This window comes from Lepidochelys kempii, chromosome 3 (assembly GCF_965140285.1).
Source record: "Lepidochelys kempii isolate rLepKem1 chromosome 3, rLepKem1.hap1, whole genome shotgun sequence".
NCBI classification, from domain to species: Eukaryota; Metazoa; Chordata; order Testudines; family Cheloniidae; genus Lepidochelys; species Lepidochelys kempii.
This window is the reverse complement of record NC_136382.1, coordinates 99810204-99836668: the sequence shown is the minus strand read 5'-3', so window position 1 is coordinate 99836668 and position 26465 is coordinate 99810204. Positions and strand designations below refer to the sequence as shown.

Genomic DNA, 26465 nt, shown 5'->3' with positions numbered 1-26465 from the left:
CCATGTGATGTGGAAGGTAGTCTAGGAGAAAGACATGGGACATGTCTGCCTTGTGTATTTCATGGTCCGTATAATTTCATCTTACATCTTTTATTGGAAAAGATTCATGACAGTATTATGTAATCATATTATTATTAAGTGATTTTAATAGGTGTCAGATTGACAGCCCTGGAGACTGAAGTCCTCTATTTTTCACAGATGACATACAGCACAAGAACAGCAGTGTCAGTCTCCCCACACTGTTCTGCCACAGTGCCTTAACTCTGTTAATGTCAGAGACCACAGGTCTTCAGCCCTGGGCCATGGACTTTTCAGAGCTAGTAAGCTCCAACCTGCCACCCAGTGACTTGCTAAATGTTGTCAGACTAGGAGCTGAACTCTGACCAAGGACCCCAGTCCTGGAATCTGATTGCTGGGCCTCCTGGTTAGTTCACAGCTTCTATATAAACCACGCAGTGGCACAGACAGCTGTCTGTGAAACTGGGTTCCCTCTGCTTGAGACTGCTTTCCCTGAGACACCTGCTTCTACTGCCTGCTGCTGATCTCCTGGTAACCTGACCCTGTCTACCACCTGACATCTGATCCTTGGTTTGGCCTGACTCGGACTCTGATCTCCTGTTATTGGACTTGGCCTGACCCCCAACACCTGCTCCGAACACTAGGTTAGACTGCCCACACCATGGTCATGACAGTTAAGAAGAGACCATGTATCAGGGAGAAGATAGTTCAGTTTACCTTGCCATTCAAATAATGGCTTCTCATCTGAGACTTCCAACAAGAGACACAATTAATGGCAACTTTCTATGGTGGTGATTTTTGTGATGTGGATTCTTGCCCACTCTTGTCAGACAGACAACCAGTGGCTTTTGGTCACTACTGAGTTCATCTAGATTTGAACCAGTGATCTAGAGACAAAGAACTGGCATGCATAGGTCCTCATGCAATGTTTCATTATGCATACTGTTCCCTCATTTTTACATGCAAAAAAGTACCTTGGATTTAGATTTCTAACTCCTACATAGCCATGTTTAATGGCAAGTTGCTCCCAAGTATATTTTCCAGTAATTTTATGTGATTAATTCAAAGTTCTTATTGTAAATTTGCACTTTCCTATACATTCCTAAGCCCCAACATTCTTTTTCATTCCTTATCTTGATTTCCAATCTAGCTGTCCAGGATTATCACCAATGTGTTTGAGAAATGAGATTATACTCCATTTTGGCTTGATCCAAAAACCAGTGAGGTCAACGGGAGATTTTCCACAACTTCAATAAGTTTTGGAGCAATATTTTACTATGCTCAGCTCATGGCACTCTCTCCCCATTAGTCTATTGAAGGTATTGCTAATCTCCTTCATGAAATGGGGGATACACACTCCCCCTTGGCATTATTATAATGTAATTATTAATATTCCTTTTAATTCATTGATTAATGTGCAGTAGGCCATATTGTACTTGCTTACTTACATGGCTGTGGCTGGTGTAGATATTCCTATTTTACTCCACAACAAAATGGAGCATGTTCACAGATAGGTTCATAAAGGGTGAGGAACATAAAAAGAAGCCAGTCCATTACCAACCTGATAGCACATCCTTTGCAGTCACCCTTTGTGTCCCTGAAATTCCACAGTCCTATGGGCTTGCTGTCCAAGTATGTTTCACCCATGCAGCCAGTGAAGGTAGTGACTCTTACAGCATCTGATTTCTGCAAACAGGAAAGTATGGAACTTGTTAGAATGCACCTTGAAGTGATCTGCTATCTTCTAAAGCATAACTGTGTAATGGATACAGGAAAAACAGAAAGAGACTGGGGATTTTTAATGAAATATCATTCTTATTCCACAAATTCTTTTTTTAAATAAGTGGCAGGGCATAGATGAGCTACTATGGGAGGACAGTAGGACTGGAGAGGCAAGATATGTAAGATTAGGGAAAAGATCTGGGCACAGTAATTCTTGGTTCTCTTCCTGATCCCACTGCCCCACCTGCCTCCCCAGGTATACATGATAGTTACTATCGTTCCACCTATGGAAGACTCTCTTCAGAGTTTATCGGTGTTTTTCCCTTACAGATCATGGTAGGGACTGTGTGTAATCTCCTCCACAATATGGCAAATGTGCTGTTTCCACTTTATATTCATTCCTTGAAAGCCTGGTAAGTGAAAGACTGGAAACAAACCAAGTTAGCATAATGAGCATCACTAACCCACTTTGTTAAACCTGGAAAAAAATCATTTAATTTTGGAATTTAAAAAAATTACTCATGACAAAGCAAAATTAAACCCTGAAATATCAAAAGCCTACTAGGCTAGGGTAACACAAACTGCTCGGGGTCTTGCTGATTTTATCTAACTGAAATTAACATGAGACTATGTTCAGCTAATATATGAAAGAGCACAGAAATCTCCTCTCAGTTCATCCTTCTAAAATATCTAATTTCATTTGAAGTTTTGGTTCAGTATAAGCTGATTTAAAATCTATGCATTTAGGAATTTGCGACATGCAAGACCTGCTGCTTTCTATGAAGCAGTTATTAATATTAAGAATATTAATCTGTAAGATCATGGAGAACAGCATATTGAAAACTTTCAAGGAAGAGTCTGATTTGAAAGTCTTAATGTGGTGGTGATATTTCCTGGGGTAATCATAAATGTTTTAATTAGCAACAAGTATAAATTTACTGTCACTTATGAGAACTTCATGATGTCTAAGCAAGATAAATGATAGATGGTTTTTAAAACTGAAAAGGAACATTTTATAAACATTGCAGGGCAGGAAAGTGATATGAAAGAAGCTGAGACATACACACAAAAAGGGATTTCGTACTATATCCTAGGGCAAATCTGTGACGCTGTCTGATCACCCGGACTGAGACCCAGTGAAATGAAATATTAGATTTGTGAGCAAGAAAGAACCTTTTAAAGTATCATTGACCTTGATGAATGTCCAGATAGTTTCAGCTTTTTATACAAGCTGCTCTATGACAAGCTATAAGTTTTTGCAAGACTTCATCTTGTCTAATTAACAACTAAACTTACCTACAGAGGAGGATGCAAAGTTGTTATTGCCATGTTGGTCCCAGAATATTAGAGAGATGAGGTGGGTGAGGTAATATCTTTTAGTGGACCAACTTCTAATGGTGAGAGAGACAAGCTGTTGAGCTTAAACAGAGCAATTCTTCAGGCCTCACCAACAGAAATTATCCAATAAAAGATATTACCTCACCCACCTTGTCTCTCTTATAGAGGAAAATCAAGATTACAGTATTCTCCTTTATTCACAGACTTTGATAGACTATAGTTGAAATGTTGAACACCGAAAATGTTGAATTTTCTGACTCTTAAATAAACCTCAAAACCCAACAGTCATGCCAGACTACTGTTCTCAACCCTGGTTGCCAGGGTGAAGGATTGATGTCAAGATAGCCCTGCTAGCAAGAGAAGAAACTAGATCTATTCAAAAACCTTTGCCAAAATCTCATCCTGGGTAGGACTCTGTCTCAGTCAGACAGTCTTTGGGGTTTCCACTTCTATGCCTCATGCTGATGAGTGACTGGGACTTTAGAGTCCCCAGTTCAGAAAGCACATGCTTTAAGTTAAGTGCTGAATTGCTTCCACTGCACATCTGCCTTTTCCCAACCTTCCTAACTTGGATAAAACCAAACCAAATATCAGCACTTATTTTTCAGTTGTATTTTCAGATTTAAACCCTACTAGGTGTCAGAACCTTTTAATCTCTCTTGGCCCATCAAGATCAAGATCCTCCTGTGATTCTACTTTAGATTTTTAATCTTTTCTTTAGTTTTTATATGGTACATAGTTTATAATGCATCATTTGCAAGTTATTCTTGTTTTGTCCAGCAAACACATTAAATACATTAGGGAAGGAAAGAGTATATACATGACTAGTTAAACTAGTTATGATATCAATAAAGTTTAATATGTTATAGCAATTATTAAATATTGTATGCAGTTGGAATATTGGGTAACAACAGATATCCTAGTTAAGTGACAGTAGCATATTCTCAAGATACTATCAGTACATTGTGATCAATAGTTTCCATTAAAAAGTCGTGATTGATAAATTGAGATCAGTCTCTTAGATGAATAGCTTTTAAATAATCTTTTCTATAAAGAAAGACATCTGAGGTTTTACAGCATTGCTGCAGAAGATAATACCAAGTACAAACATTATTTAATTAAATGAACTCCTCTTGCATTGGCAGCCTTTGGACAGTGCTAGTCATTTCTGCTTCTAAAAGCTGTATAAGATGGCACAGCTGCAGTGAAGACTGTGACAGCTTTTCCACAACAGCCTTCCGATTCTCCAGACTTTATAACCTAGACATCAACTTTTGTTTCAAGCTGGAATGTAAGTCAAAGGCTCAGTCTGGGAGTATTTTTCCCCCTCCAGATTTATGCTCAAAAATATATGTGCAGACATTTTAAAATGGCAGAGCTGTACAAATAAAAACAAACTAGTGTGAGTGCTTGACTCACTTGTGCTTTCATAGCTCAAAAAAAAAATCAGAAATGAACTAAAACCATATACTGAACTTTAGTTTTTAGTTTTGTGCCACAGCTTTGAGCACTGTTGGCTGACAGGCCAAATATGCTGGCCGAGGGGCTTTTGAAGTCTGTTGATGGCTTTTCAGTTCTGGCAGAATGTAAACAGTGGATTTATTTTAAATTAAAACTTCTAGGTCCAATTCAGAAAAACACCACTAATTTAAGCATGCTGAAATCCCATCTAAGTTCCTAGGACTTCAGTTCATGCACAGGGAAAGACTTAAGCATGAACATGATTAAATGCTTATCTGAACCAGGGTCCTAATCCTTGTGACCTGACCCAGATGTGCTGCTGTCTAATTGCATCTGTAGCCAGACTGACACCATGGGTCAAATTCACTACTGGTACAGACAGAAGCAGTTGTACTGACTTTAATGAGGTTGTGTCTAATTGGGGGTTTGATGATTATGGCTATGTATCTGAAAATTGAGTACTGTCTCCATTCATCTCAATGGAGTGTATACTCTGAAGCCTAATATGAGCATTGACATCACAACATTATTAAATACGTTACTGCTGAGCATTAATTCAGAAATATCCAGCTAATATGTTTATCCATCATGGCTGAACACCATAGATAGTAGATACTAGGGAAAAAGCCGTATTAGGTGTGTGATGTACCACCTGTAGCCTCTGGACACTCACTCTCTCTCCCTGAAGGAGCAGAGTATAAGCAAGAGAAAATATAGGGAAGAGAGGTAGTGAGTTGCTATGCTAAACAGCCAGATAGATTTGGCAGGGGTTCAGCAGCTGGTAATTATGGAAGGTTCAATACTCTCTGCAAGTTTGAAGCCCCCTCTGGACTTTTAGTAGCTGGCAGAATATTATTGTTGGGTGTTTGCTGCAGGCATTCTTGTTTGTGGCTCACAGGGAAAGCTTAATCTTTCTTTTCAGTGGCTGGGAAAGCAAGGAGATGGAAAGCAAGCTAGAGTCACCATTTGCAGCAGCTAGGGAAGTATGGGGAGAGAGGGTAGCAAAGGCCGTTGTCTGTCACTATACGTTTTTTCAGATATCTTCAGTGGAATTGCCTTTCCTATTTTCTGATATGAAAACAAATGATAAAGAACTGACTGTGACAGTTATTTTTCCACTTAATGATTCAAGAAGAAGCTTCAAGATTTATTTGATCAACAGTTCAGAAAACTTTCAAAGAAGAATAAAGTTTGCAGGTTGTTTGCAGACCCATTTTCAGGTAAAGCAGAAGGAGTTTAAATCAAAGTTCAGCCAATAAGGATTGATTTACAATTCTCTAATCCAAATCTCTTAAAATAATTTTTCTGAATTTCTACAAATGCTTGTCAAATGTCTGATATTCAGAGTTATGTTAGACAGCTGCTATTTATGCAAGCCTATGGCACTCTATACATAAAAAATAATAGCAATTAACTGAGTATTTTAGAATTAGGACTTCAGAAAACAGACCTTCCACCCAACAAGCAATTCTGATATTTCAGCATTTGCTTTCATCCCAAAAAATTGAAATAGTCAAAATTTTAGTGAAACAAAGTTCTGAAAATTTTTAGTTTGGAAATGTCTAAATAAAGAAAAACTCAACATTTTTGACTGAAATGAAATATTTTGTTTTTAGACATTGACATTTTTGCCATTTCAAAATGTAAAAATATATTTGAAACTAAACATTATTTCAAGTTTTCCTGGAAATTGGAAAATTTCATTGAATGACTTTCCTGCAAAACATTATTTCACTAGAAAATATTATACTTCTTAATTTAATTAATACTTATTTTAATACTTCCTTTGTTGGGAAATTTTTACTGTAGACAAATTTCAACCATCTCTACTCAGAATAAATCTCACTTGCATTTATATCTAAGTTAAGTGCAGCCCTTGGATTCCTGGTAACTTACCAATGCAACCCAGGTGCTGCAAATATTGTGCACCACCTTCTGTTGTAGGCAAAAAATTAACTTCTTATGGCTCTCATGATATTAATATCTCTCTTCCTGATCCCTATCCTGAATCCCTTGGAGCTGGAGGCACTAAGGATACAGAAGAGCACCCACAGGAAAAGACTAGGAGGAGGAGCCAACATAAAGGAGAATGGAAGGTGTCTCAGACACATTGAGAAAATGTCAGCAGCTGAAAGAAGAGGGGTTCTAGAAAGGATTATGAGGAACATGCCACTGTCCAAATGAGAAAAAGATAAAGCAAAAAGCAGATTAGCATACAGAAAGGAAGAGGAGAGACTCAGTGGAAAGGACATGGATTCATAGAATTACTACACCCTGTTATGGGGCTAGTATTGTTTAGGAGCTTAGCTTGTGTGTGTGCTTGTACAGCACCTAGCACAACAGGGCCTAACTTGGTTGCAGTGTTTAGGTGCTGTGTTTAGGTGATGGGGTGTACCAACCCCACACAGGGTTGAGAGCCTGTAGGTGCAATCATCCTCGCCCCACTACACCTGCAGTAGGTATCAAGCCAGGAGGGAGCAGTTAAAAGGGCTGAATGTGGCTCAGTTAAGGACTGACCTGGAAGGCGAGCAGATCTCTGGCTCTCACTCAGTAAAGAAGCCTGGCTGGAGTCTGAGAGCTGAGCTGGGCTGCTGGCAGATAGAAGATAGGTCTGCAACAGGGAGCTCAAGGGAGTTGAAAAAGAAAGCAGCAGAACATGAGTCCATGCTGGATTCTGTACACTGGTGGAGGGGTGGGAAGGGAGTAGAAAGACTCCTACAGATTCAGGGATTGCCCCGTGAGGGGAGTGGAGAAAACTCTTCTGCAGCAGAACCAGCTGGGTAACAGAAAGTGCTAGAAAGCTCTGCAGAGAGAAGGCTTACCAAGAACAGAGCTGATACATGAGAGCTCAGGAAAAGGCTAAGGAAAAGGAACAAGACAGGGCAATGTAGGAAGTGGTCTAGGGAGGTCTGTGCAGTCAGGTATGGATTGCCTATTTAAGGGTCCCTTGACCAGAACCCAGTAGAAAGGGATGGCCTAGATTCCGCTACCAGCCCACGGAGAAAGGTGCGGCTGAAATTCCCTGAGAATGGGTAAGGACTATTGAAACCCCCTGACACCAGGGGTAAGGACTAGTGAGTCTGGAGTCTGACTGCAGTCCAATGTGAAGCTGACCAACTATTATTTGTGCGACTAATGGTCTACCCTGGAAGGGGTGGGATTCTATGTGACCCGGATGGAGGGCCGAGTCGCAAGAAGCAGCAGACCATCACTGGGACAAAATAGCTTTTGACAGGGGGCAAAAAAGGAGAAAAGTCTGCTATGCCATGGTCAGTCACTAGGGAACCTGTGCTGGCCAGCAAGTCACATGCTTTCACTACAATAAATATATATTCATTAATTATAATAGCAGGCACTGCCTATGTAAATAACTGAACCAAAAGGATTAATGCACCAACAGTGAGGAAGTACATTACCTTAATTTTATCAGTTAGACCACCAACAAACAGCACGGCATTTGCATCTACATCCAGAATTGTATAACCAGGTGGAGAGACTGCGCTGAAGGTACTTGGCATGATGGTTGCTTTGGGACCATCCAGAGCTTGTACTGAAATTGTGCCATTTCTTCCAGTCCTTGGAATTGGACCAAAGCAAATAAATAAGTAAATAAATCTGCTGTTAAACCACAACAAATAAAGCCTCATATTTTCCAGACATTTTTTACAAGTGACAGGCACTACTGGTCCATTTGTAACTTGGTATTATTCAGTTTTTAATACAAATCAATAGAGATTTCTTAGCTCTCATATACCTGTGCAAGCGCCAAATCTGATCACATAACAGATGTTTCTTCTCACCTCAATATCCTCACTGAATATAATTCACTATATGTATGCATTACATGGTGAATTCACCCACTAAAATAGTAATTATCAAAAGTGAAAATTCTCTATAACCAAAATAGTACAGTGTAATTGTATCTTGACAACAAATGAAGAAGGCTATGATTCAAATTCATTTCTGAACTTCATATGGCGTATTTGATTAATTTTATTCCTCTGAAGTGGATGATCATATAACAAAGCCCTTTAATTTACTTCATTGTAATGCAGGAGACCTGCATCCTCCACAAAGGAGCTCTCTGGTTGATTATTGTACTCAGGCACAAGCCCTATTATGTTTAAAATGGCTGCCTTGTTGTGTTTAAAATTGCCTTTTTATATTTTATAATATGATTTGCTGCTTTGTGGATAGTTTCTTCAGTGTTTCCTGTTTCTGTATTCAGAGTAGGAAATAAATGCAGTACGTCAGATATTGATGTGGTAACTGTTGTCCAATACCTGCAGCTTAATGGAAACCACTTTATGAACCTTTGCACGATAAGGTATGACCTCCCCCATAGCCTTATGAAAAGGTTATTTCAAAGGAAAGGTTAGTTTCCTATTAATTTGCAACAATGTCTCAATATTGTACCTAAAGTATGACCTTTTGGATTTTACCTTTGACCTTGAACTGTGACATGTGAACTCCTCCTACATTATTAAGAGTTTTTGTTCATGCTAAAATCATTGGAAAGGTAAATCCCCTAGTTTTACAATTAGATCCTGATCAAAGTCATGATAATGTGGGCATTCTTAATATGGGCATATGATCATGCAATCCTAATACAGACTGAAATATGAATTCATGGAACATATTTAACTTATGTTACCTTTGATTAATTGGGAAACATACTGCTTTTACTACGACTTGTCTTTTTCTTATATAGCAGTCCACACATAATTTCACCCACTGCTGCTTACTTCCTATATCTGTCAAGAATTACTACCTAGCTAATTAAATAATGTTTAGCTATTCATCTTCTGTATCTTTGTGGGCTATCCTATTGTACTCTAAAAAATAATTCCCTGTTTGCAAGCAAAGCTAAATTGCCTTTTCTTAGAAACCAGAACTGATATTTGCATTTCTGATACAAGAAAGTTTCTGGACAGACAGAGGTAATAAGATTACATTTCACCTAACGCCTTGCCAGGTAGCATTTCTAGTTTGAACAATAGCCACTGGCCCCATCCCATATCATGTCTCAGCTAGCAAATCAAAACTTTACTTTGGTTTTTACAAAGTATCATGAAATTGTCTGGATTTAAACATATAAATTCCATCTTTTCTCATTAAAAGAAAAGAAAAGATGTCTGTGAGTGCTGAAGTAAGCAGTAAACCTAGAGTTACCACTTAGAAAGAGCTGTCATTAGCGCTATCTAATGTTTTACTTCAGGCCCACATCCAAAATAAAGCAATGAAGCCTGTACATAACTTTAGGTATGTGAGTAATCCCATTAATGTCAGTGGGCCTACTTTTGTGTTTAAAATTACACATGGGTTTAGGCACTTTACTGAATCTGTTTGTGTTGGAGAGGGATGACGAGGGAGAGCAAGACTCCTGTAAATATATAAATCTGATTTCCATTGAAACTCTGAATTGTATTACCTCAAAAATATATAGACCTTTGGCTTATATACCTAAAAGAGTAGAAATAGTCAGTACAGAAACTGGTGAAAGAATAGTGTGAGTATAGGAGAGACTTTTATTAAGCCATTCATATTTGGAGGCTATTGAAAGATAATGTTTGGTGCTTTCAAACTGTAGTGTACTACAATCAATATTCAGTAAAACCAGAGTAAAAGACCAAATTCAATAAATCTGAAGTAAATGAGCAGAATATGGTATACATTTTTAAGAGCACATGTCCTAAATAGCATAGGGAATCTTTGATCTTCAACTAGAGTAAAGTGCTAACAACAGATCCTCCTCCTTAAATAACTCAATCTTTCATTTGAGAAGGGCTAGTGAGCTTTAAAGGAAGAACAGTTGACTGACTTGTCAGGACAAGAGACATTAATAGGATTTGAATGATAATTTGTAAGTGACAGCTGGGTTCCTATGAGATACTTCGCAGACTGGAGAACATGTACCAGCACGTTGGTAACTGACAATCTGAAAAATGCACACTACACTATTCATAAACACTTACTAAAGAGATATATGGAGCAAGTGGGCTTCACCTTGCATTAGCCATCAACATCTGAATAACTTTTGTAGCACCACATATAAATACTTGCTCTTTGACCCACTTGAGAGGGGAGTTACAAGGAGCAAAGTGGGCTGACAGTAAAGTGTATGTGCCTAAAATAAACATCTCTTTCTACAGCTGTTCTTCCCCAAAGGAAGAATATTCCAAACAGAAAGTTAAGGTTCCCCTTAATGGAAAAGACATTGTTTCAACCTTCTCAGCAAGATTTCTAAGGAATAATAATGAGGTGGTATGTAAACGGTATTTGAGTAAAACAAAAATTAGACTATGCCTGATTCAAAACCCACTGAAGTCAAGGGGAATCTTTTCATTGACTCTGTTGGGCTTTGGATCAAGTCTTTATTGCATTTGACTGTATCACAGAATTGACTGCTTTGTGTATTGATAACTTGTTTAACATGATTCTCATACAGTAAAACTTTATGTAAATTTTGCCTTCTTTTCAGTGTTTCCATTGATCAGGATTTTTATCCCAGTTAGTTTTTACCTTTACAAGTAAATAACATTCTCATAATATACATAACAGTCCCTGCACTGGGGAATACCAATGGAATAACATAAGTACTTTAATTACTTGCAACAATATTAAGTTTTCAGGGTGATATATATATATATATATATATTCACACACACATACACACTGTATATGTGTATATACATACTGTATGTGTATTTATATATAGACATACTTTAAACAATACATAAACATAGAAAAGTACTGCTAGACTGTAATTAAGAAAATATTCTGCAAAACGTATGCAGTCATTACTGTACCCATCTGACAGACCAGGAAACTGTGAATCAGAGGTTAAGCAAATTGTCCAAGCTAGAATCTGCCGCAGTCTCCTGCTCTAACCACTAGACATGCTGTCTCAAAATGAGAGAAGGAATACCTCCTTCCACATCTGGATTTTATTCCCCACTCTGCTGAGTCAACTTGAACAACTCAGTTGTCTTTGCATGTCAGTTTCTGCTCTTTCTAAAATGTGTTGGGATCCCTGGATAAGAGGTGCTATATAAATCTAAAATTGCAACATTATCATTTGTGTGTGTATGTAAGTATATACACGCCTACAGAGGTGCTTTCATGGAGAGAAGGGGTTATGGCTGATAGGAGTGGGATATAAATATCTTCCCCATCCCATCCCCCAGTGCATGTGCAGGTCTGCCCCCTCGAATGAGCCAGTGTCTTCCAGTGCTCTTTTGTTCAGCTAAGTGACACCCACCTACCCCCACTTCCTGACCCTTCCTAGAGACCCAAGGCAGTGTGTGTGTGTGCATTATCTTCTTCCTCTGCTCCCCAGACAAAATCCCAAAGCTTCAGAGGTTGCGGGGAGCCCACTAGAGGACCAAGTATCCCCACCACTGGATATTGTGATAGTGGTGTCAGGTAAATTCAAAAGTATGCAGCTGAATCTGGCCAAAATTTAAAGACAAAAGGTGAGAAAGTGAAATTGGTGGAACTGGTTTGAGACCTTTATCAAGGGAGACAAGAATGCTATTAGTGATACAATAATGATGCAAATTAAAAGTCTTCAGTGTGTGCTCCCTCAATTCTACTTTAAGAATACAAAATCAGTCCTTCATCTTCATCGTGATCCTAAAAATCCAACTAGTGTCTCCATAATCTAATCCTTCTAAACACTGCTCCACTCCTCAGATTTGTGCTACTGTAATTGCTTCCCTTGCTGATTTAGCAGTTTGTTCCAGTTGCTTTACATCTAATGCCCTATATATCATGAACAACAGCTTAATAGGCAATGTGCATTTGTAGGATGTCTATATCATGTCCTGACTCCATTTTCTGCTGAAATAGTTTTCCTGCAAATGAAGGTCCTGTACTACTGTGACATGCAGCTATTTCAGTATGTGTAATATGAATGCAGACCGCACTAAACTGATGAAGATCTTGCATAAGTATCCCAATTTGTGTTTTCCCAGATATAAGATTTAATTGAGCCAGCAGTTGGACACTCTGCCATACTTTTATTTAGCTCTCTGCTTTGAATGGCTTATTCCGTGATTTCATTAAATTGTTTAAATTGAACATCATTTACCTCTTCTGAAAGCTATGGACAGAATAGAAATTAAAATTCCTATTTTTCCTTCCTGTCTCATTTAATGACTATTTTAATCTTTTGTGCGTCTAACACTATGTAAAATTAACGTATTATGATGGGACAAGATTTATTCAAATTAGGATTCATGTTCTCTCTCTGATTTCATTTGATCTGATATTACATAAATTATAGGGGTTTGTTCCTCACTAGCAAATAAAGGACACATCATATACATAGTACACACATGTAGCATAGTTTGCTATTAAAATATTACAGCTCCCCGTGCAAATAGTTAGTGCTGACATGATATTCTTTATGCACGAAATACAGTGTTCCCTATGCTAAATGCAGTAATGTTATCCACTTGCCAAAGCAAAAATTATAAAGATTTTAATAGTGCCTACACTATGATAAATAGTATGCACAGAGATTCAAACACATCTAGTTTTTTTAAACCAACCTATTTTTTTTTTGCCTTAATTGCCGTACCAGATGGTATGCACTTCAGGGAAATACCAATATAGTGCCTCTAAATATATGGATCAAGAAGCCAATGTAACTTTCAGCTATTAATTTATCTAAACTTCTAAAATTAAAAAACATTCATCACTTGCTTTTTTTTTTTTTCAAAATATGTAAAAAAATCTGTGTTGTTTAAATGGACCAAAATATTTTTAATGTTGATTTTTCCTATAAACCACATCTTTTCAAATGTTTTCAGCATGAAGAGGCATTGTGCCTATTAGAATGGCATGCTGAGTAAGAATCAGTGTACTGGGATGTGACAGGCCATCCATTCCCAATACTGCATCAAACCAAGAGGTTTTGAAAAGACACAATTCATTGAAAGCCAGAGAGAAAAACATAGTTTTCAGTTTGAGTGCAGAAATAGCCTTTAACTTTTAAACATTTTAAAAATGATGTTGTGCTAATAAGTAACTTTTTAAACCTTATCATCAATATTTATTTGTATTATAGTAGTGCCCACAGTACAGTGTACACACACATAAGATGACACAAACCATGACATGAAGTGCTTACACTCTGATGAGCAAACGGACAAAAGGTAGGGAAGAGGAACAGCACATACAACTGCATTTTTTAGATAATCTATCCCAAAATTCTTGTCTACCAAGCCACTGTTATTTGGCTAAATGCTTGTAGGCCTCATGGTAGAAGTGTGTCATAAGAAACAGCTTGGAGGAGAGAGTTTGTCCCTTACTGATGTGTTGAGGAAAGGTGTTCCCAGCACAAAGAGGAATTTGAGAGAAGTGGAAATGGGGGTAAGACTGGCATCACTGACAGCATAGAGGCCTAGGGGTTCCACCTACAATACAAGAGTGGCTAAGGAAGGAGGGGCAAAGATGTTAAAGGAGATGACAAGAGCCTATAACATGAGGAGTAAAAAAGGGGAGCTTTTAGTAGTTGGATTTTGTGTGGACTGAAGGAGGAAGGGCAAAGAAGTACAGGGGTAAAAGCAGATTATGGACGTTAAACATGTGTAATATATTTCAGTAGCAGTCAGAGAGACACACTATGTAACACATTTATAACCTCTTTGGCTACAAACTCTCTGATAATGGACTATTGGACACAGGTTCAAAAATCCATTAAACTGGATTATATTTATCATCGTCAAAGGTACCTCTTTTTTAAAACTACTGTTACAAATGCTGTATTTAAGAATGTGACTCTGAAGAGAGTGGACCTGACAGATGGCTTGCTCAGTTTCATCATTTTTTGGGGGTAAGAACTAAAGCTTGCAAATTAATTGAGTACTTGCCTAGAGGCTTCAATACGGTACCAAAATGCATCATCAATGGTCAGATCTGGATACTCAACCCGTCCAACGCCAGATCCCACATCCCACAAGAAGTTCACCTTGCCTTTACGCATCTCTATGGCCAAGAAGTCAGTCTAAGACACAAAAAACAATCTATGGGATAAGGAATCAAATACTTGGATTAGAACAATCCTTATAAATCCCTACCCTTTTAAGCTTCTGAAGATCATTAGTAACCTAATGGGCCTCGAGACCCATGCTCACATAACAAAATTTGTACAATAACTCCCAAGAGAGATCTAAGTTCAGACCTCCACCTCTTAGCCCCAGGTTCCCATCTTGCCAAGTGATGTGTGTCCACACAATGCTGGGTCACCGACTGTCTCTCTAAGTTGTTAACTGAAATACTATAGAAACATTCATTTGGCTGGCAATCCTACAATGGAAAATATGAGCATTCTATACGTTAATACACACTGCCATCCTAAATCTTCATTTATAGTAGGAAAATAACACATAGCTCAGGATGGTAGGAAAAGAACACTTTTCCCATTCATTGAATTATTATTGATGGTTCTAGAAGCCTGTCTGCTGGAGGGCTCATGGAAAACTGAATCTTTCATCATTACACATTCCTGAAGTTATAGTCTTGACCTGAAGTCATATTAAGCAGGATGTTTGACAGATTTAGATGATTAGCTACTTCGTTCCCAAGGGAAAATACATGAGAAACAAACCAAAAGTCACCCCCGTTGTACTGCAGCTCTTACAGCTTTCATGCAGTTCATATAGGAGTCTCAGATTTGATTCCTAGCTAAAAACAAAATATTTCCCACCTATGTTATTTCTAAAAACCTACATTAATATACAAGGCAATATTTTCCCCTTCTTCTATGAGAAACAGTAACTAACTAGGGAACCAGTAAAACTCCCAGACTCTACGCTGTTTCTCTGAAGCCTCTGAGAAGAAACATTCTCCTCTTTTTTTTGTATGTCAGTTATCCAATTTGATTGAGAAACTCTGACAACGGAAAAATGAAACCACACTTACAAATTTGGCACTTCCAAGATAAAAAAGAAGGTTGTCAGCTACTGCTGTCTTCACATTGACAATGACAGTGTTGTAGCTTCCTTTCTTTATTTCCGGTCTGTATGTGCGAATGCAGTCACCTCCAGAAGCCACAGAGACTTTGATCTTCAAAGAAAACACAGCAGAGAGAACCCGAGTTACAGCTCATTATTCTAGAGAAAACTTTAGGGGCTTCAGAATAACTGCAAATGGATTTTGCTTTTGTTTCGTTTCTGTGTCACACATATTACTGAGGAGTAGGCATTGGTGCTTGCCACTCAGTATCTGGAACACTGAAATGAGATTTCCTTGTTTAGTAGGACAGATTGTGATTAAGGGCAGTGGTAGCTTTACCTGGCATTCAGACATGACATCAGGAGGAAATTTATTTCATATTAAGAATTACTAGAGTAGATAATGGGGAAGCTGTGGTAGTTCAGGTGGTGGAGATATTCAAAAGTTGGCAGATAAAAGAATCATAGAAACACCACCTTGACCTGTATGGCTGCTCTATTTAATAAATAAATAATAAATAGTAATAAATAGTAATAATAAATAATAATAATAATAATACCTAGCTCTTATATAGCACTTTTCATCAGTTGATCTCAAAGCACTTTCTACCAATAATTGATTTTATAACTGCATGGTTCTTTAGTAGCCCCCAACTGAGACATTCTTCGCCACTATATATTCCAGGTTTCCTTGTTTTATATTAAGATTAGATTCCTTTTCCTGTCAGATGTTGCTAGTTCCATTTTAATGGATCCTTCTTAAGTCTTAAATACCATAATCGATTAGTGATGATTATAAGTTCCTTTGACATTGACTGTAATATTAATAACCATGATCAACTCATTAGGTATTAAGGTGAATGGCATACACACTGAAGAAGAAATTCGAAAGTAATTACGTGGATCATATAATGGCTTCTGAATTCTTGGTATCAAAAGCAAGCAAACAACGCTTTCTCCAAGTCAACTTTCTTTTCTGGATACAGAAATGAATTAAAGCCCTGATGCTGAAAATCACTGCAGCACCTGCATAAATTTAAGCATCTGAGTTGTCCCACTGATGTCATTGTTACTACTTATGTCCTTAAAGTTATATAGGTTACTCGCTGGATTAGGGCCTACTTAGAATTCAGGTTTGGTGAGTTGAGGAAACCTAGTACCTCACTGAGGGCAGCAGAGAGGACTGGGTAGGGTCTTTGTGTGTGTCATGTGTGAGATATGTTTTGGGGAGCACTAAAAGTTTTGTTGCATTCATGCATCATTTAGGTTTAATCAACTGATATTTGTATTCCATATTTGTCTTATATGATTATAAGAGGGTCCTATTGCAAACTCCAGACAAGGTTTTAAAATACTAATTTATAAAATTTAACTATTCTGAAATATATTTCCCCTACATTCACAAAGGTTTAGGAGCCTGCATGCTTGCAACCATTTATATGTTTTATGAGAGCTTTTTATGAACCTGAAAAAAAACACTGAAAGGATAAAAGATCAAGAACAGTAAAAGAACATGGTTTACTGGTTAGCAAAGACAATCCAGAGATCCAGACTCATTTCTGGCCCTTCAGACATAGTGCTACGTGAATTTGGGCAAGTCATTTAATTTCCCTCCATGCTGGCTTTCCCATCCATAGAACAAGGATAACAATAGTGTACAGAAATTCTGAGAGGCCAAGTACTTTGAAGTCTTTGTATGAAATGTGTTATGTAGGGGAAAAGTATGACGATGATGATGATGAACCTGCCCTTCTGTCTTACCTATATTTCTATGAGAATTTGAAATGCACTTTATCAGATGGAGCAGACATGTCATGGCTCCATTATTGTGCATACATTCCTTTCAGCCACTTGTGCTCCAGAATGTTGGTTTTGTTTGAATTATACAGGAGCTTAACTGAATGTTCATCTCTTAGGATTTTCTTTACAGTTTTCCTGATTGTTGCAGGTCAAAAGCCAAATAAGTTTATTATTACTAGTTGATCCCTGAGTTTAAAAATTACATTGGAGATACAGACTTGGGACTCAGTAACCAGGTAAGGAAATATGCTCTTATCTCAAGCACAAGGGTCTATTAAATTATTACCTGGAGAAGTAAATATCAAGAAAATGGGAAAGCAAGTGCACTCTACATTTTCAGTTAGCTTGAGATGGTCCAACCAGGGGACAAAAAGCTGCCAAACCCATATGTTTCATAAGTAATGGAACTCCTACAAAATTAGGTTTTTAATATCTATGCTGAGGCAGAAAACATCTTTTTGGTATTGTTTCAGTATTAATTTGTGCACAACTATTGAATGAGGGACATTTTCTCCTCTGTGACCCCTCCTTGTACCCTTATCCATGTTACCCCCAAATTGTCCTGTCATACTAACATTCCTATAAGTATTCCCCATTCAACAGGGCTGTGTTGTAAATGGGGAGCAAACCATAGGGAAAAAGCAGACATCAGATACCCTGGGTTCTGTCTATCTAGATATTTATACTGCACTCTTTACCATAGGAATTTTGGACTGGGATGGCTTCTTTTGCTGGATGAAAGGATACAAACTACCCACATAGAGTTACTGAGAAAGATGTGCTTACAGAATTGGCCTGTTTCCGGGCTTGGTTTATCAGTTCTTTTATCTGAGAGATGTTTTTCCCCAAATTATCCTGAAGTTCTTTGACTGGTTTGAGTTTATCCAGTAGCCGATCTGCTTCCTTTTCTAGGGTTTTAACAGTGGCATCTGCGTCAGCAACTTCATATGAAAAAAAAAAAGCAGAAATTTAGAAGGGAGAGTCTGATAAAGTGGACACAAACACCAATAGCAAAATCCAACAGAATTCTGACTGAACATTCAGCTTCCTGAGACAAGCAAGGGGATAAGAACTTTAGGAATGTTTTTAGACTGATTTTAAAATTGCAGTATGAGGAAATGACAGCGATATGGCTCAATAGTTATGTCTGAGAATGGTACTGGTAGAAAAAACTGTGGTACAATACAGCTCCACATTCAGAGTTTACCTTTCTTCTTTACGCCTGCTTTAATGAAACATGTTGGATTAAAAGAGCAATTAATTAGTTGTTTGCATAATAATTAGATAATTAATTTTTAACTTAGTTATATGGTCACAACTAGAAAATTTTTTATCCTGATCACAAGTTTCAGATTACCCCATGTGCGACAATAATTGTGATTAAAAATATTATACAGAATATTAGCCACTGTATATATTTTCCCATCTCTCAGATTAACTCCATTTGTTTACATAAGGATCTTCTCTCCTCCTTTCCTTGAGTCCTAGGACAACTGAAATTCCCTCCCACATACAGCCATTCAATAGTCCCACAGGTTTCTCTTGCCGGTACGCCATACCGGACCGGACCGGACCGGCTTCCCCAGGCTGGCGATTTAAAGGGCCTGGGGCTCCTGGCAGCAGCTGGAGCTGTGGGCTCTTTAAATTGTTGCCCAAGCCCCGCTGCTGGAGCCCTGGGGTAGCAGCAGCGGGGCTCTGGTGGTGATTTAAAGGGCCAGGGGCTCCCGGCTGCCGCTACTGCATAGGAGCCCCGGGCCCTTTAAATCTCCGCCAGAGCCCCAAGCCCCGGGATAGCAGTGGCAGCCAGGAGCCCCTGGGCCTCCGTTGGTGATTTAAAGGGCCCGGGGCTCCGCTGTGGTAGCGGCAGCTGGAGCCCGGGGCCCTTTAAATCACCCCTGAGCCCCAGGGCTCCCACTCGCCTCTGCAGCTGACAGCTCTGGGGGTGATTTAAAGGGCCCGGGGCTCCCAGCCACCGCTACTGCCTCCGGAGCCCTGGGCCCTTTAAATCTTGATTTAATGGGCCTGGGGATTTAAAGGCCCCACCTCTTCAGGTTGAGGCCACACCTCTTCTGGTTGAGGCCCTGCCCCCTGCTCGGGACTCCAGTGTACCGGTAAATCCTTTAAGTTACTTTTACCCCTGTCTGACTTGCGTGGCAGCTGGAGTCCAGGAAGGAGAGTGTGTGTGGCTGATATAGTAGGGGAGCAAACCAGTAATACAGTAGGAAGGCAGCCTCAAAAAGTTTGTATAAGGTCCAAACAGATATCCAAATTTTGGATGTTTATTCAAACAGGATAATAAAGATATTTAAGGTTCACCCCTCGCTAGGCACAAGTCACCAGGTTCTTGAGAAAAAACAAGAGCGCCTATGTTAATCTCTTTCTTTTCACTTTCAGATACGGCATATTGCTTATGGTACATCCTGTGAGAATAATTTAAATCTTTAGTTCCATTGTTGCAGCATTTAAAACAGTAAATGTTCTAATGCAGCTCTAAAATGTGGCACTATGCAAAAGCTTTTGCAGGAGGCAATGAGGCATCAGACACTGAAAAATAGCAATATATATACCACACACCCGCACGCATATATATAAGCTTTTGTGGTAGACAATGAGGCATCAGATATATATAAACACACATACACACGTACAGATTTCTGTAGGCAAGGTATAGAGACAAGAGAGAAACAAAAGAAAATATTGCAAGATAATATTTTTAAAAGTCAAGTAACTTACAGGACAGGATTTGTTTGGAGAAACTCATTACCCACTACTCACCCCACAGCCAGAAATACACAACTAGAACTTAGTTATCAAACTTGGGCAGATTTACTGTCATTTAAACTGGATAAATGGGTGCCTAACTGCCAATCTGATCACTCATCCACGTGACTGAATTTAGGCTTCCAACTTTAAGAGACAGATCCTTTTGTCTTTTTGTTGAGACAACATGTTTCTGAACACAACAAATTATATTATATCTGGGATTTATTGAACTATGCAGCATGCTGCAATTTAAATTGTTGAACTTTTCCCATGAAACACAAAGGATCTTCCAGTGAAAATTCTAACATAATCATCACTATATGATAGCAGGAGTCACTTCAATGCTAAAATACAAGCAAACAACCTCACTGGAAGTCCATTTTAATTATTGTGCCTCTGAACTGCCTTTATGCTGTATAAAATGAATATATATGAATATATATAATGAATATAAAAGGTGTCATGAAGTGTATCCCTAACAGAACTCACTAGCTGATTAACCTAGCACAGGGGTGGGGAGGGAAGCTTTGATGAATCTAGAGGTGGAATCTCCAATCAATGATAGCTTCTTCGATTCTTCTCCCACCTCTATCCATTTAAGGAATAGTTTTTGGAGCAAATATATCCACTATGTGTTCATTCTGCGGCTGCTAGACTTTCTTCCTAGGTTACCAGCAGCAATCCTTTATATTCAAAAGCTTTTCCAACTTTAAGGCCTGTATAATAATATGGGGGCTATACAAAAAGGTTCCTATTACAGCAGTGTACTCTAGGAAGATCATGTATTGAATTGTAACAAAAAAGTGATGTGCTATAAATCACATCATGGCAGCAGGGAAAGATCTTTCTTTTGAGGGGAAAAACATACAAACAAAATAAAGATCTTACTGTTCTTGGTGGAATCTTTCACAACTGCATTTGTTTTGGCCACATCATCTGCAAATTTGCTGTAGTTGTTCTTTAAACCAAGGAGGTTCTGGTTGAGGTCTTTAATCCTAGCCAGTACATCATTTGCAGTGGTGTTAGCTTGTCCAGCTTTATCTTTAGCTGCTTGCACCTTCACAGCTGTATCTGTGCGCAAGAAAGGATCAAAATGTCAGAGCAGTCGTGAATACAGATGGCAGAATCAGACCCTCTGTCTTTCTTGACCTGACAATTGCATCTTTAAAAACAAACAAACAAACAAACAAACAAACAAACAAACAAACAAACAAACAAAAAACAGAATATCCAGCCCTGTTTAAAAGTAGAGAATGAAACATCTTCTTAGCCAGATTAATTTTTCTACGAAACCTTTCCCTGTGCTAGGAATATCTGATTAACCTTGAGAATGAAAGTGATGATCTTCAGAACCCATAGTAGGGGGGAGCCCTTTGATTGTTGGTGAAGACAGTACAGAATATTAATCTACATGGTCCACATAACTCAGCTGCTGCTCTATAGTTTATGGTTACTTTGAAGTACAGCTGAGTGAAATATTTGTGGTAATAATATTTCTCATCAAAATGTGGCTCCTTACAAATTACCTGAACTGTGTGAAATTGAACATTTTTTTCCTTTTGCAACAAAGTTTTGAGCGAGATGATTTTCACTGATAGGTGTGAAAATGTTGTGGAAGCTATTAGATATTATTGATTAGGAAAGGGGGGAGTTCTGTGGCTAAGGCACTAAACTGAGGCTCAGGAGATCAGAGTTCAATCTCCTGTTCCACCAAAGACTTCCTGTTTGACCTTAGACAACTCACTTAGGCTGCACTCTGTGAGGAATTCTGCTTCTTGAGGAAGGATACTGCTCAGAGCACCCTCTGGGTGGGCTGGTTCTGACAAGCCAGCTTTGTTCTGGAAATACAATTGAACCCTTTAACACTATAGTATAATTAATAATATTTTACAAGCATAAGAGTGGGATCTGATTATTTCTTTACCTATTTTTCCCCAAAGTGCCTGAGTGTATTCCTTCTGACCTCCTTGTGTGATGTCTATATTAGAATAATGTAAATTGAGGCCACTGTGTTGCTTTCCTTTGACATTTATTCATTGCATACCTTATACTTACTTTTCATCACACTATAAAATACACTCTTTCCTAAGCATGTGGGTCCTTGTCCTAAGGTGAACTGCCCTCCTACTTTGATTCCTGCTGAGCTTTTTTTTTTTTTTTGTCAAGTCTGCATTATTGGTTCAGGCCATTCTGTTTTGCTGAATCTTTGATGAGCCAGGGATATGACTAGAGCAGTTTGCTTTTCCTTGTTAATTCCCCTGTTTGATAACCAGTTTACTACATTTTCCTATCTTTGACATTTATTTGCTACAGATTTTAGTCTTCGTTTTAATCATATTTACAAAGCACGCCATTCGTGCGCTTGTGTCCTTGTCCCAAGAGCAAAAACTCTCTAACTCTAATCTACATTGCCATTACTTCATATTTCTTCTGCTTTCTTCACATTTAGTATTCCTAAAGGCGACGGCCTTCTGAGGTCCATTCTGCATGATTGAGACATCTATCTGCACACAGTCACACCAGTAACTGTAGCAGTAACTTCACAAAATTAACTAAAGTGCGCATGACATAGCACAAAATCTCATGAATGAAAGATTTCAAGGATCTGGGTGAATAAAATATAAATATCTCCAGTTACGTGAAATCTGGAAGATGCAAAAATGTGTGAAATGAACTGGTGAAAAATATTGCACGGAGCTTTGTGTGCAGTCCATACTTCGAGAACACCACAAAATGGATAGATAATAACTTTTCTTTGGTGCAAATTTCCAGGGCATTTTTTCAGTTCATAACAACAATGAGCAGTTCTTTAGAGAGAACAGGCATAGCAAACTACATTCTGAAATAGATGATAGAGCTTTTTGGTTTTGTTTGAATGTTTTAACAAGCATTCAGTTTGTAAGTGTCCACTATAATGAAGTTATAATGTATTTCTCTGTCCCTTACTAGCACCACAAAAAGTATCAAATATATGGAGCTCTTACATATTAATGAGTATGAAAGACTCTTTGCTATTAGTTATATAGTACCATAAGTTGCATAGCACTTTATGATAATAGAAGAAAGCCTGTCCCTGTCCTGAGGAACTTATAGTCTAAATAAGACACAGCACAGCAAGTAATGACAGAAGACAATGGTCTGAGAGATGTGGGGAATAGAGGACAGATACAATAAATAAGGATCACACAGTTCTGTTTCTGAAGTTGTTAGGTTTAATTCAGATTTTGATCAATGTTGTGTTTTACTCTTCCTATTATTTAATATTATTGGGAGAAGAATGTCAAGCATGACAGCAGGAGCAGGTAACATAGCAGCAGAACTCAGTGGTGGACAGCTAATGAAGGAGGTGAATTTTAAGGAAGGAAAGTGAGGACAGATGGCACACTGAACCAGAAAGGCAGTTACAGGGACAAGGTCAACATGCAAGAAGGCATGGAGGCCCCAGTGTGAGAAAAAAGAGAGGGCAACAAGGTACAGTGTAGGATGTGAAAAGGGATGTCGAAGGCAAAAAGGAAACAGGTCAGAGCAAGGACAAAGTTGTGAGCCCCTGAGATGCTGAGGATGACACTCTTATGCTATTTTAGTAATAATTACTAGAGCAATCATTCATTAAGAGCTTGTCTACATTGGGAAGTGATTGTGAAATAAGTTAAGGTGTGAATTAAAAGTGCAAAAGCAATTCCACACTAGCTCTCTGTGGACATTCTTATTGTGCACTAAAAGTGCCTTTGTACAGTTTAGCTTAATCCATGAACTCTTCAAGTGGAATAAGTGTCTATATAAGTGTCTATATAAGTGTCTAGTGCCGAATACTTATTCCACAATAGCTATTCTGAGCTATTTCCCCATGTAGACAAGCCCTAAGGTAAAAGAGCAACAGTTCATTAGCGTGTGTATATATTCTATTTCTGCATGTATCAATGTTTATATATAAAAAAGTGCAGGGCCATTACTATGGGACACACAATCATTTATTTATTTCACAAATGACAGTGCTGGAAAAATGATATACTATTTACAGAATCTACCATGATTCACTGTTGACTGAGCAGTATTCTAAAGTACAGATGGACCAAAATGACTCAGTCATTTGGGTCTCTCTAGATACAGACTATCTGGAGTCCTTTGGGCAATTTGAGATTGTTATTTATCCCAGGTCTCTTTGAACTGATTGCTGATGCCGTTATCATCGTTCTTACCATTCTGGGAAGCACTGTTCTGAAAACAGGTACTATCAGGGATGACTCTCAGCTTCTGAAAAAGACTGATTGGCTAACAGTATGCCATCACTCCTTTCCAGAAGTACTATCTTCCAGAAGTGGGCCATTTGAGAATGACAAAAACACAGCAGCCCCTACAAGCCCAAAATGCAAATGAACACCAGACATTTGTGTTCAGTTCAGTTTCCCTCTCATACACAGCGTACATTCATTGTGAATGAGATAGCAGCCAATGGATGGAGTGTATGTAGACAAAGAATAACACCTATACACATTTTTATAAAGATGCAAGACGACACAATGAAGCACAGCTGAGCACAGTGCTTCAGCACTTTTTGTACTTACCTTTAGGAATGGCTGCCAGCTTTCCAAAGGTGTCATTCAAAGCTCTCAGGAGATCAGAATTCTTTTCATCAGCATTTTTCAACCTGTTCTGCATACTATTCAAGATATCCCCATTTTCTGCAGAGAGTACACATACAAAAAAGCTTTAACTCATTGTTTTCACTGTGCTGTGTTTATGTAACACAGACAGACCCTGGTCATCAGCAGGCAGGATCAAACCCTAGACCTCTGAAGTTTAGTGTATGAGTCTCTACTGCATGAGCTAAAAGCCATCCAGCTCTTAGCCAAGCCTGTAGCAGACTCATCAATCTGTACATGGTCTAGGTTGGGGCGGCCAACCCGAGCCTGAGAAGGAGACAGAAATTTAGCAGTGTACATTGCCAAAGAGCCACACTAATATTTCAGCAGCCCCCCATCAGCTCCCACCACTCCAACCTGCAGCACCTCCTGCCCGCTGGCAACCCCACCAATGGGTGCCTCCCGCTCTCTCTCCATGCTTCCCACCCGCCGCGATCAGCTGTTACATGGTGTGTAGGAGGCTCTGGTGGGGAGGGGGGAGAGCAAGGGCACGGCAGGCACAGGGGAGGGGGCAGGGCCTGGGGCAGAGCAGGGGGTTGAGCAGTGAGCAGCCCCCAGCACATTGGAAAGTTAGCATCTATAGCTCCAGCCCCGGAGTCAGTGCCTAGGCAAGGAGCCGCATATTAACTCCAGAGCCACAGGTTGGCAACCCCTCGCCTAGGTGCCATTAGATGGGGACAGAGTGCCACACCAAGCAGGCATGGGTTACATTTACACATTCATTTGGTATGTACTGTAATAGAACAGACCATGAACAACCCATTTGTCATCAATATACATATATTTAATTAATTTACTAAGTTACTGCAATGAACATATGTAACACTCAGTTCCAGAGTTTACTAATGCTATCTTCTATATTTAAGGCACCTATTTCTTTTGTATCTAAGTGCTTGATTTCCTTAGACTATTGTATGGTGATACTTGGTGCTTATAGAGGGATTTTATTAAGGCTCTCAAAGTGCTTTTATGTACTCAACACTCCTGTAAGTACAAAATAAGACAGACAGAGGTTAACTGATTTACCCAAGGCCACCCAGTGAGTCAATGGCAAACCGGGCAGAGGACCCAAGAAGCCAAACTACCAGACCTGTGCTTTAAAGATAGGCAACATTAAACTTTTCTATGGTAACCTCACAAGTTCTTCTTCAGGTGTCTGCCCTAGGCCAATGGTTCATCCATTTTGTGTGACAAAACAATACAATCAGGGTAGTGTACTATCACCATAAGCATGCTATTTCCCAATTCTTGCTGGACTTTTTCAAAGTAAGGCAACAACTGCTGATACAATGTCCAGAGAAAGGGCATGAAACCATATTAGCGGCATCATGATCATTATTAGGAGGCTACATCAAGAAAAAGTTATCATGAAATATGCAGATTGATTTTTTGGAGGGAAACTTGTTTGTAGCTAAAAGCATATATCAAAATTTGTTTAAAGTGAAAAACTAGTACAAACCAGAGGATCAGCAATGTGATAATCAGTACATGAAAGATGAAACTGACATTATCCTTCACAGATAAGTCGATATTCTTCACAAACTGTTTTGCATAACAGTGATATTTTTGCTGGAACAACATGCTACATAAAAATGATTTTTCAGACTCTTCAGAAAGAGGCTCCAACTGAAGGTATTTAAAAATCTTTATTTCAAAAAGTCCAGCATACAGTTTGGGGGGAAAATGCTAGTTATGTCTGAAAACACCTATTTGGGGGGACATTTTTAATCACTTATTCCCATTATTATGGAGCTCTTTG

The 26465-nt window shown here is 38.7% G+C and overlaps 1 protein-coding gene across 2 annotated transcripts in view; it reads right to left on the bottom strand.

Moving 5' to 3' along the window:
• Positions 1 to 26465, bottom strand: part of LAMA2 (laminin subunit alpha 2) — a 456646-nt gene that overhangs the window by 35223 nt on the left and 394958 nt on the right. For both annotated transcript variants that reach the window (XM_073337269.1, XM_073337270.1), the window contains exons 42-48: positions 24629 to 24745; positions 20952 to 21134; positions 18087 to 18241; positions 15469 to 15612; positions 14418 to 14551; positions 7956 to 8115; positions 1580 to 1704 (exon numbers count right to left, since the gene is read on the bottom strand). In XM_073337269.1, the coding sequence (XP_073193370.1) occupies positions 1580 to 1704; positions 7956 to 8115; positions 14418 to 14551; positions 15469 to 15612; positions 18087 to 18241; positions 20952 to 21134; positions 24629 to 24745 (1018 nt within the window). The remainder of the gene's footprint in view (positions 1 to 1579; positions 1705 to 7955; positions 8116 to 14417; positions 14552 to 15468; positions 15613 to 18086; positions 18242 to 20951; positions 21135 to 24628; positions 24746 to 26465) is intronic.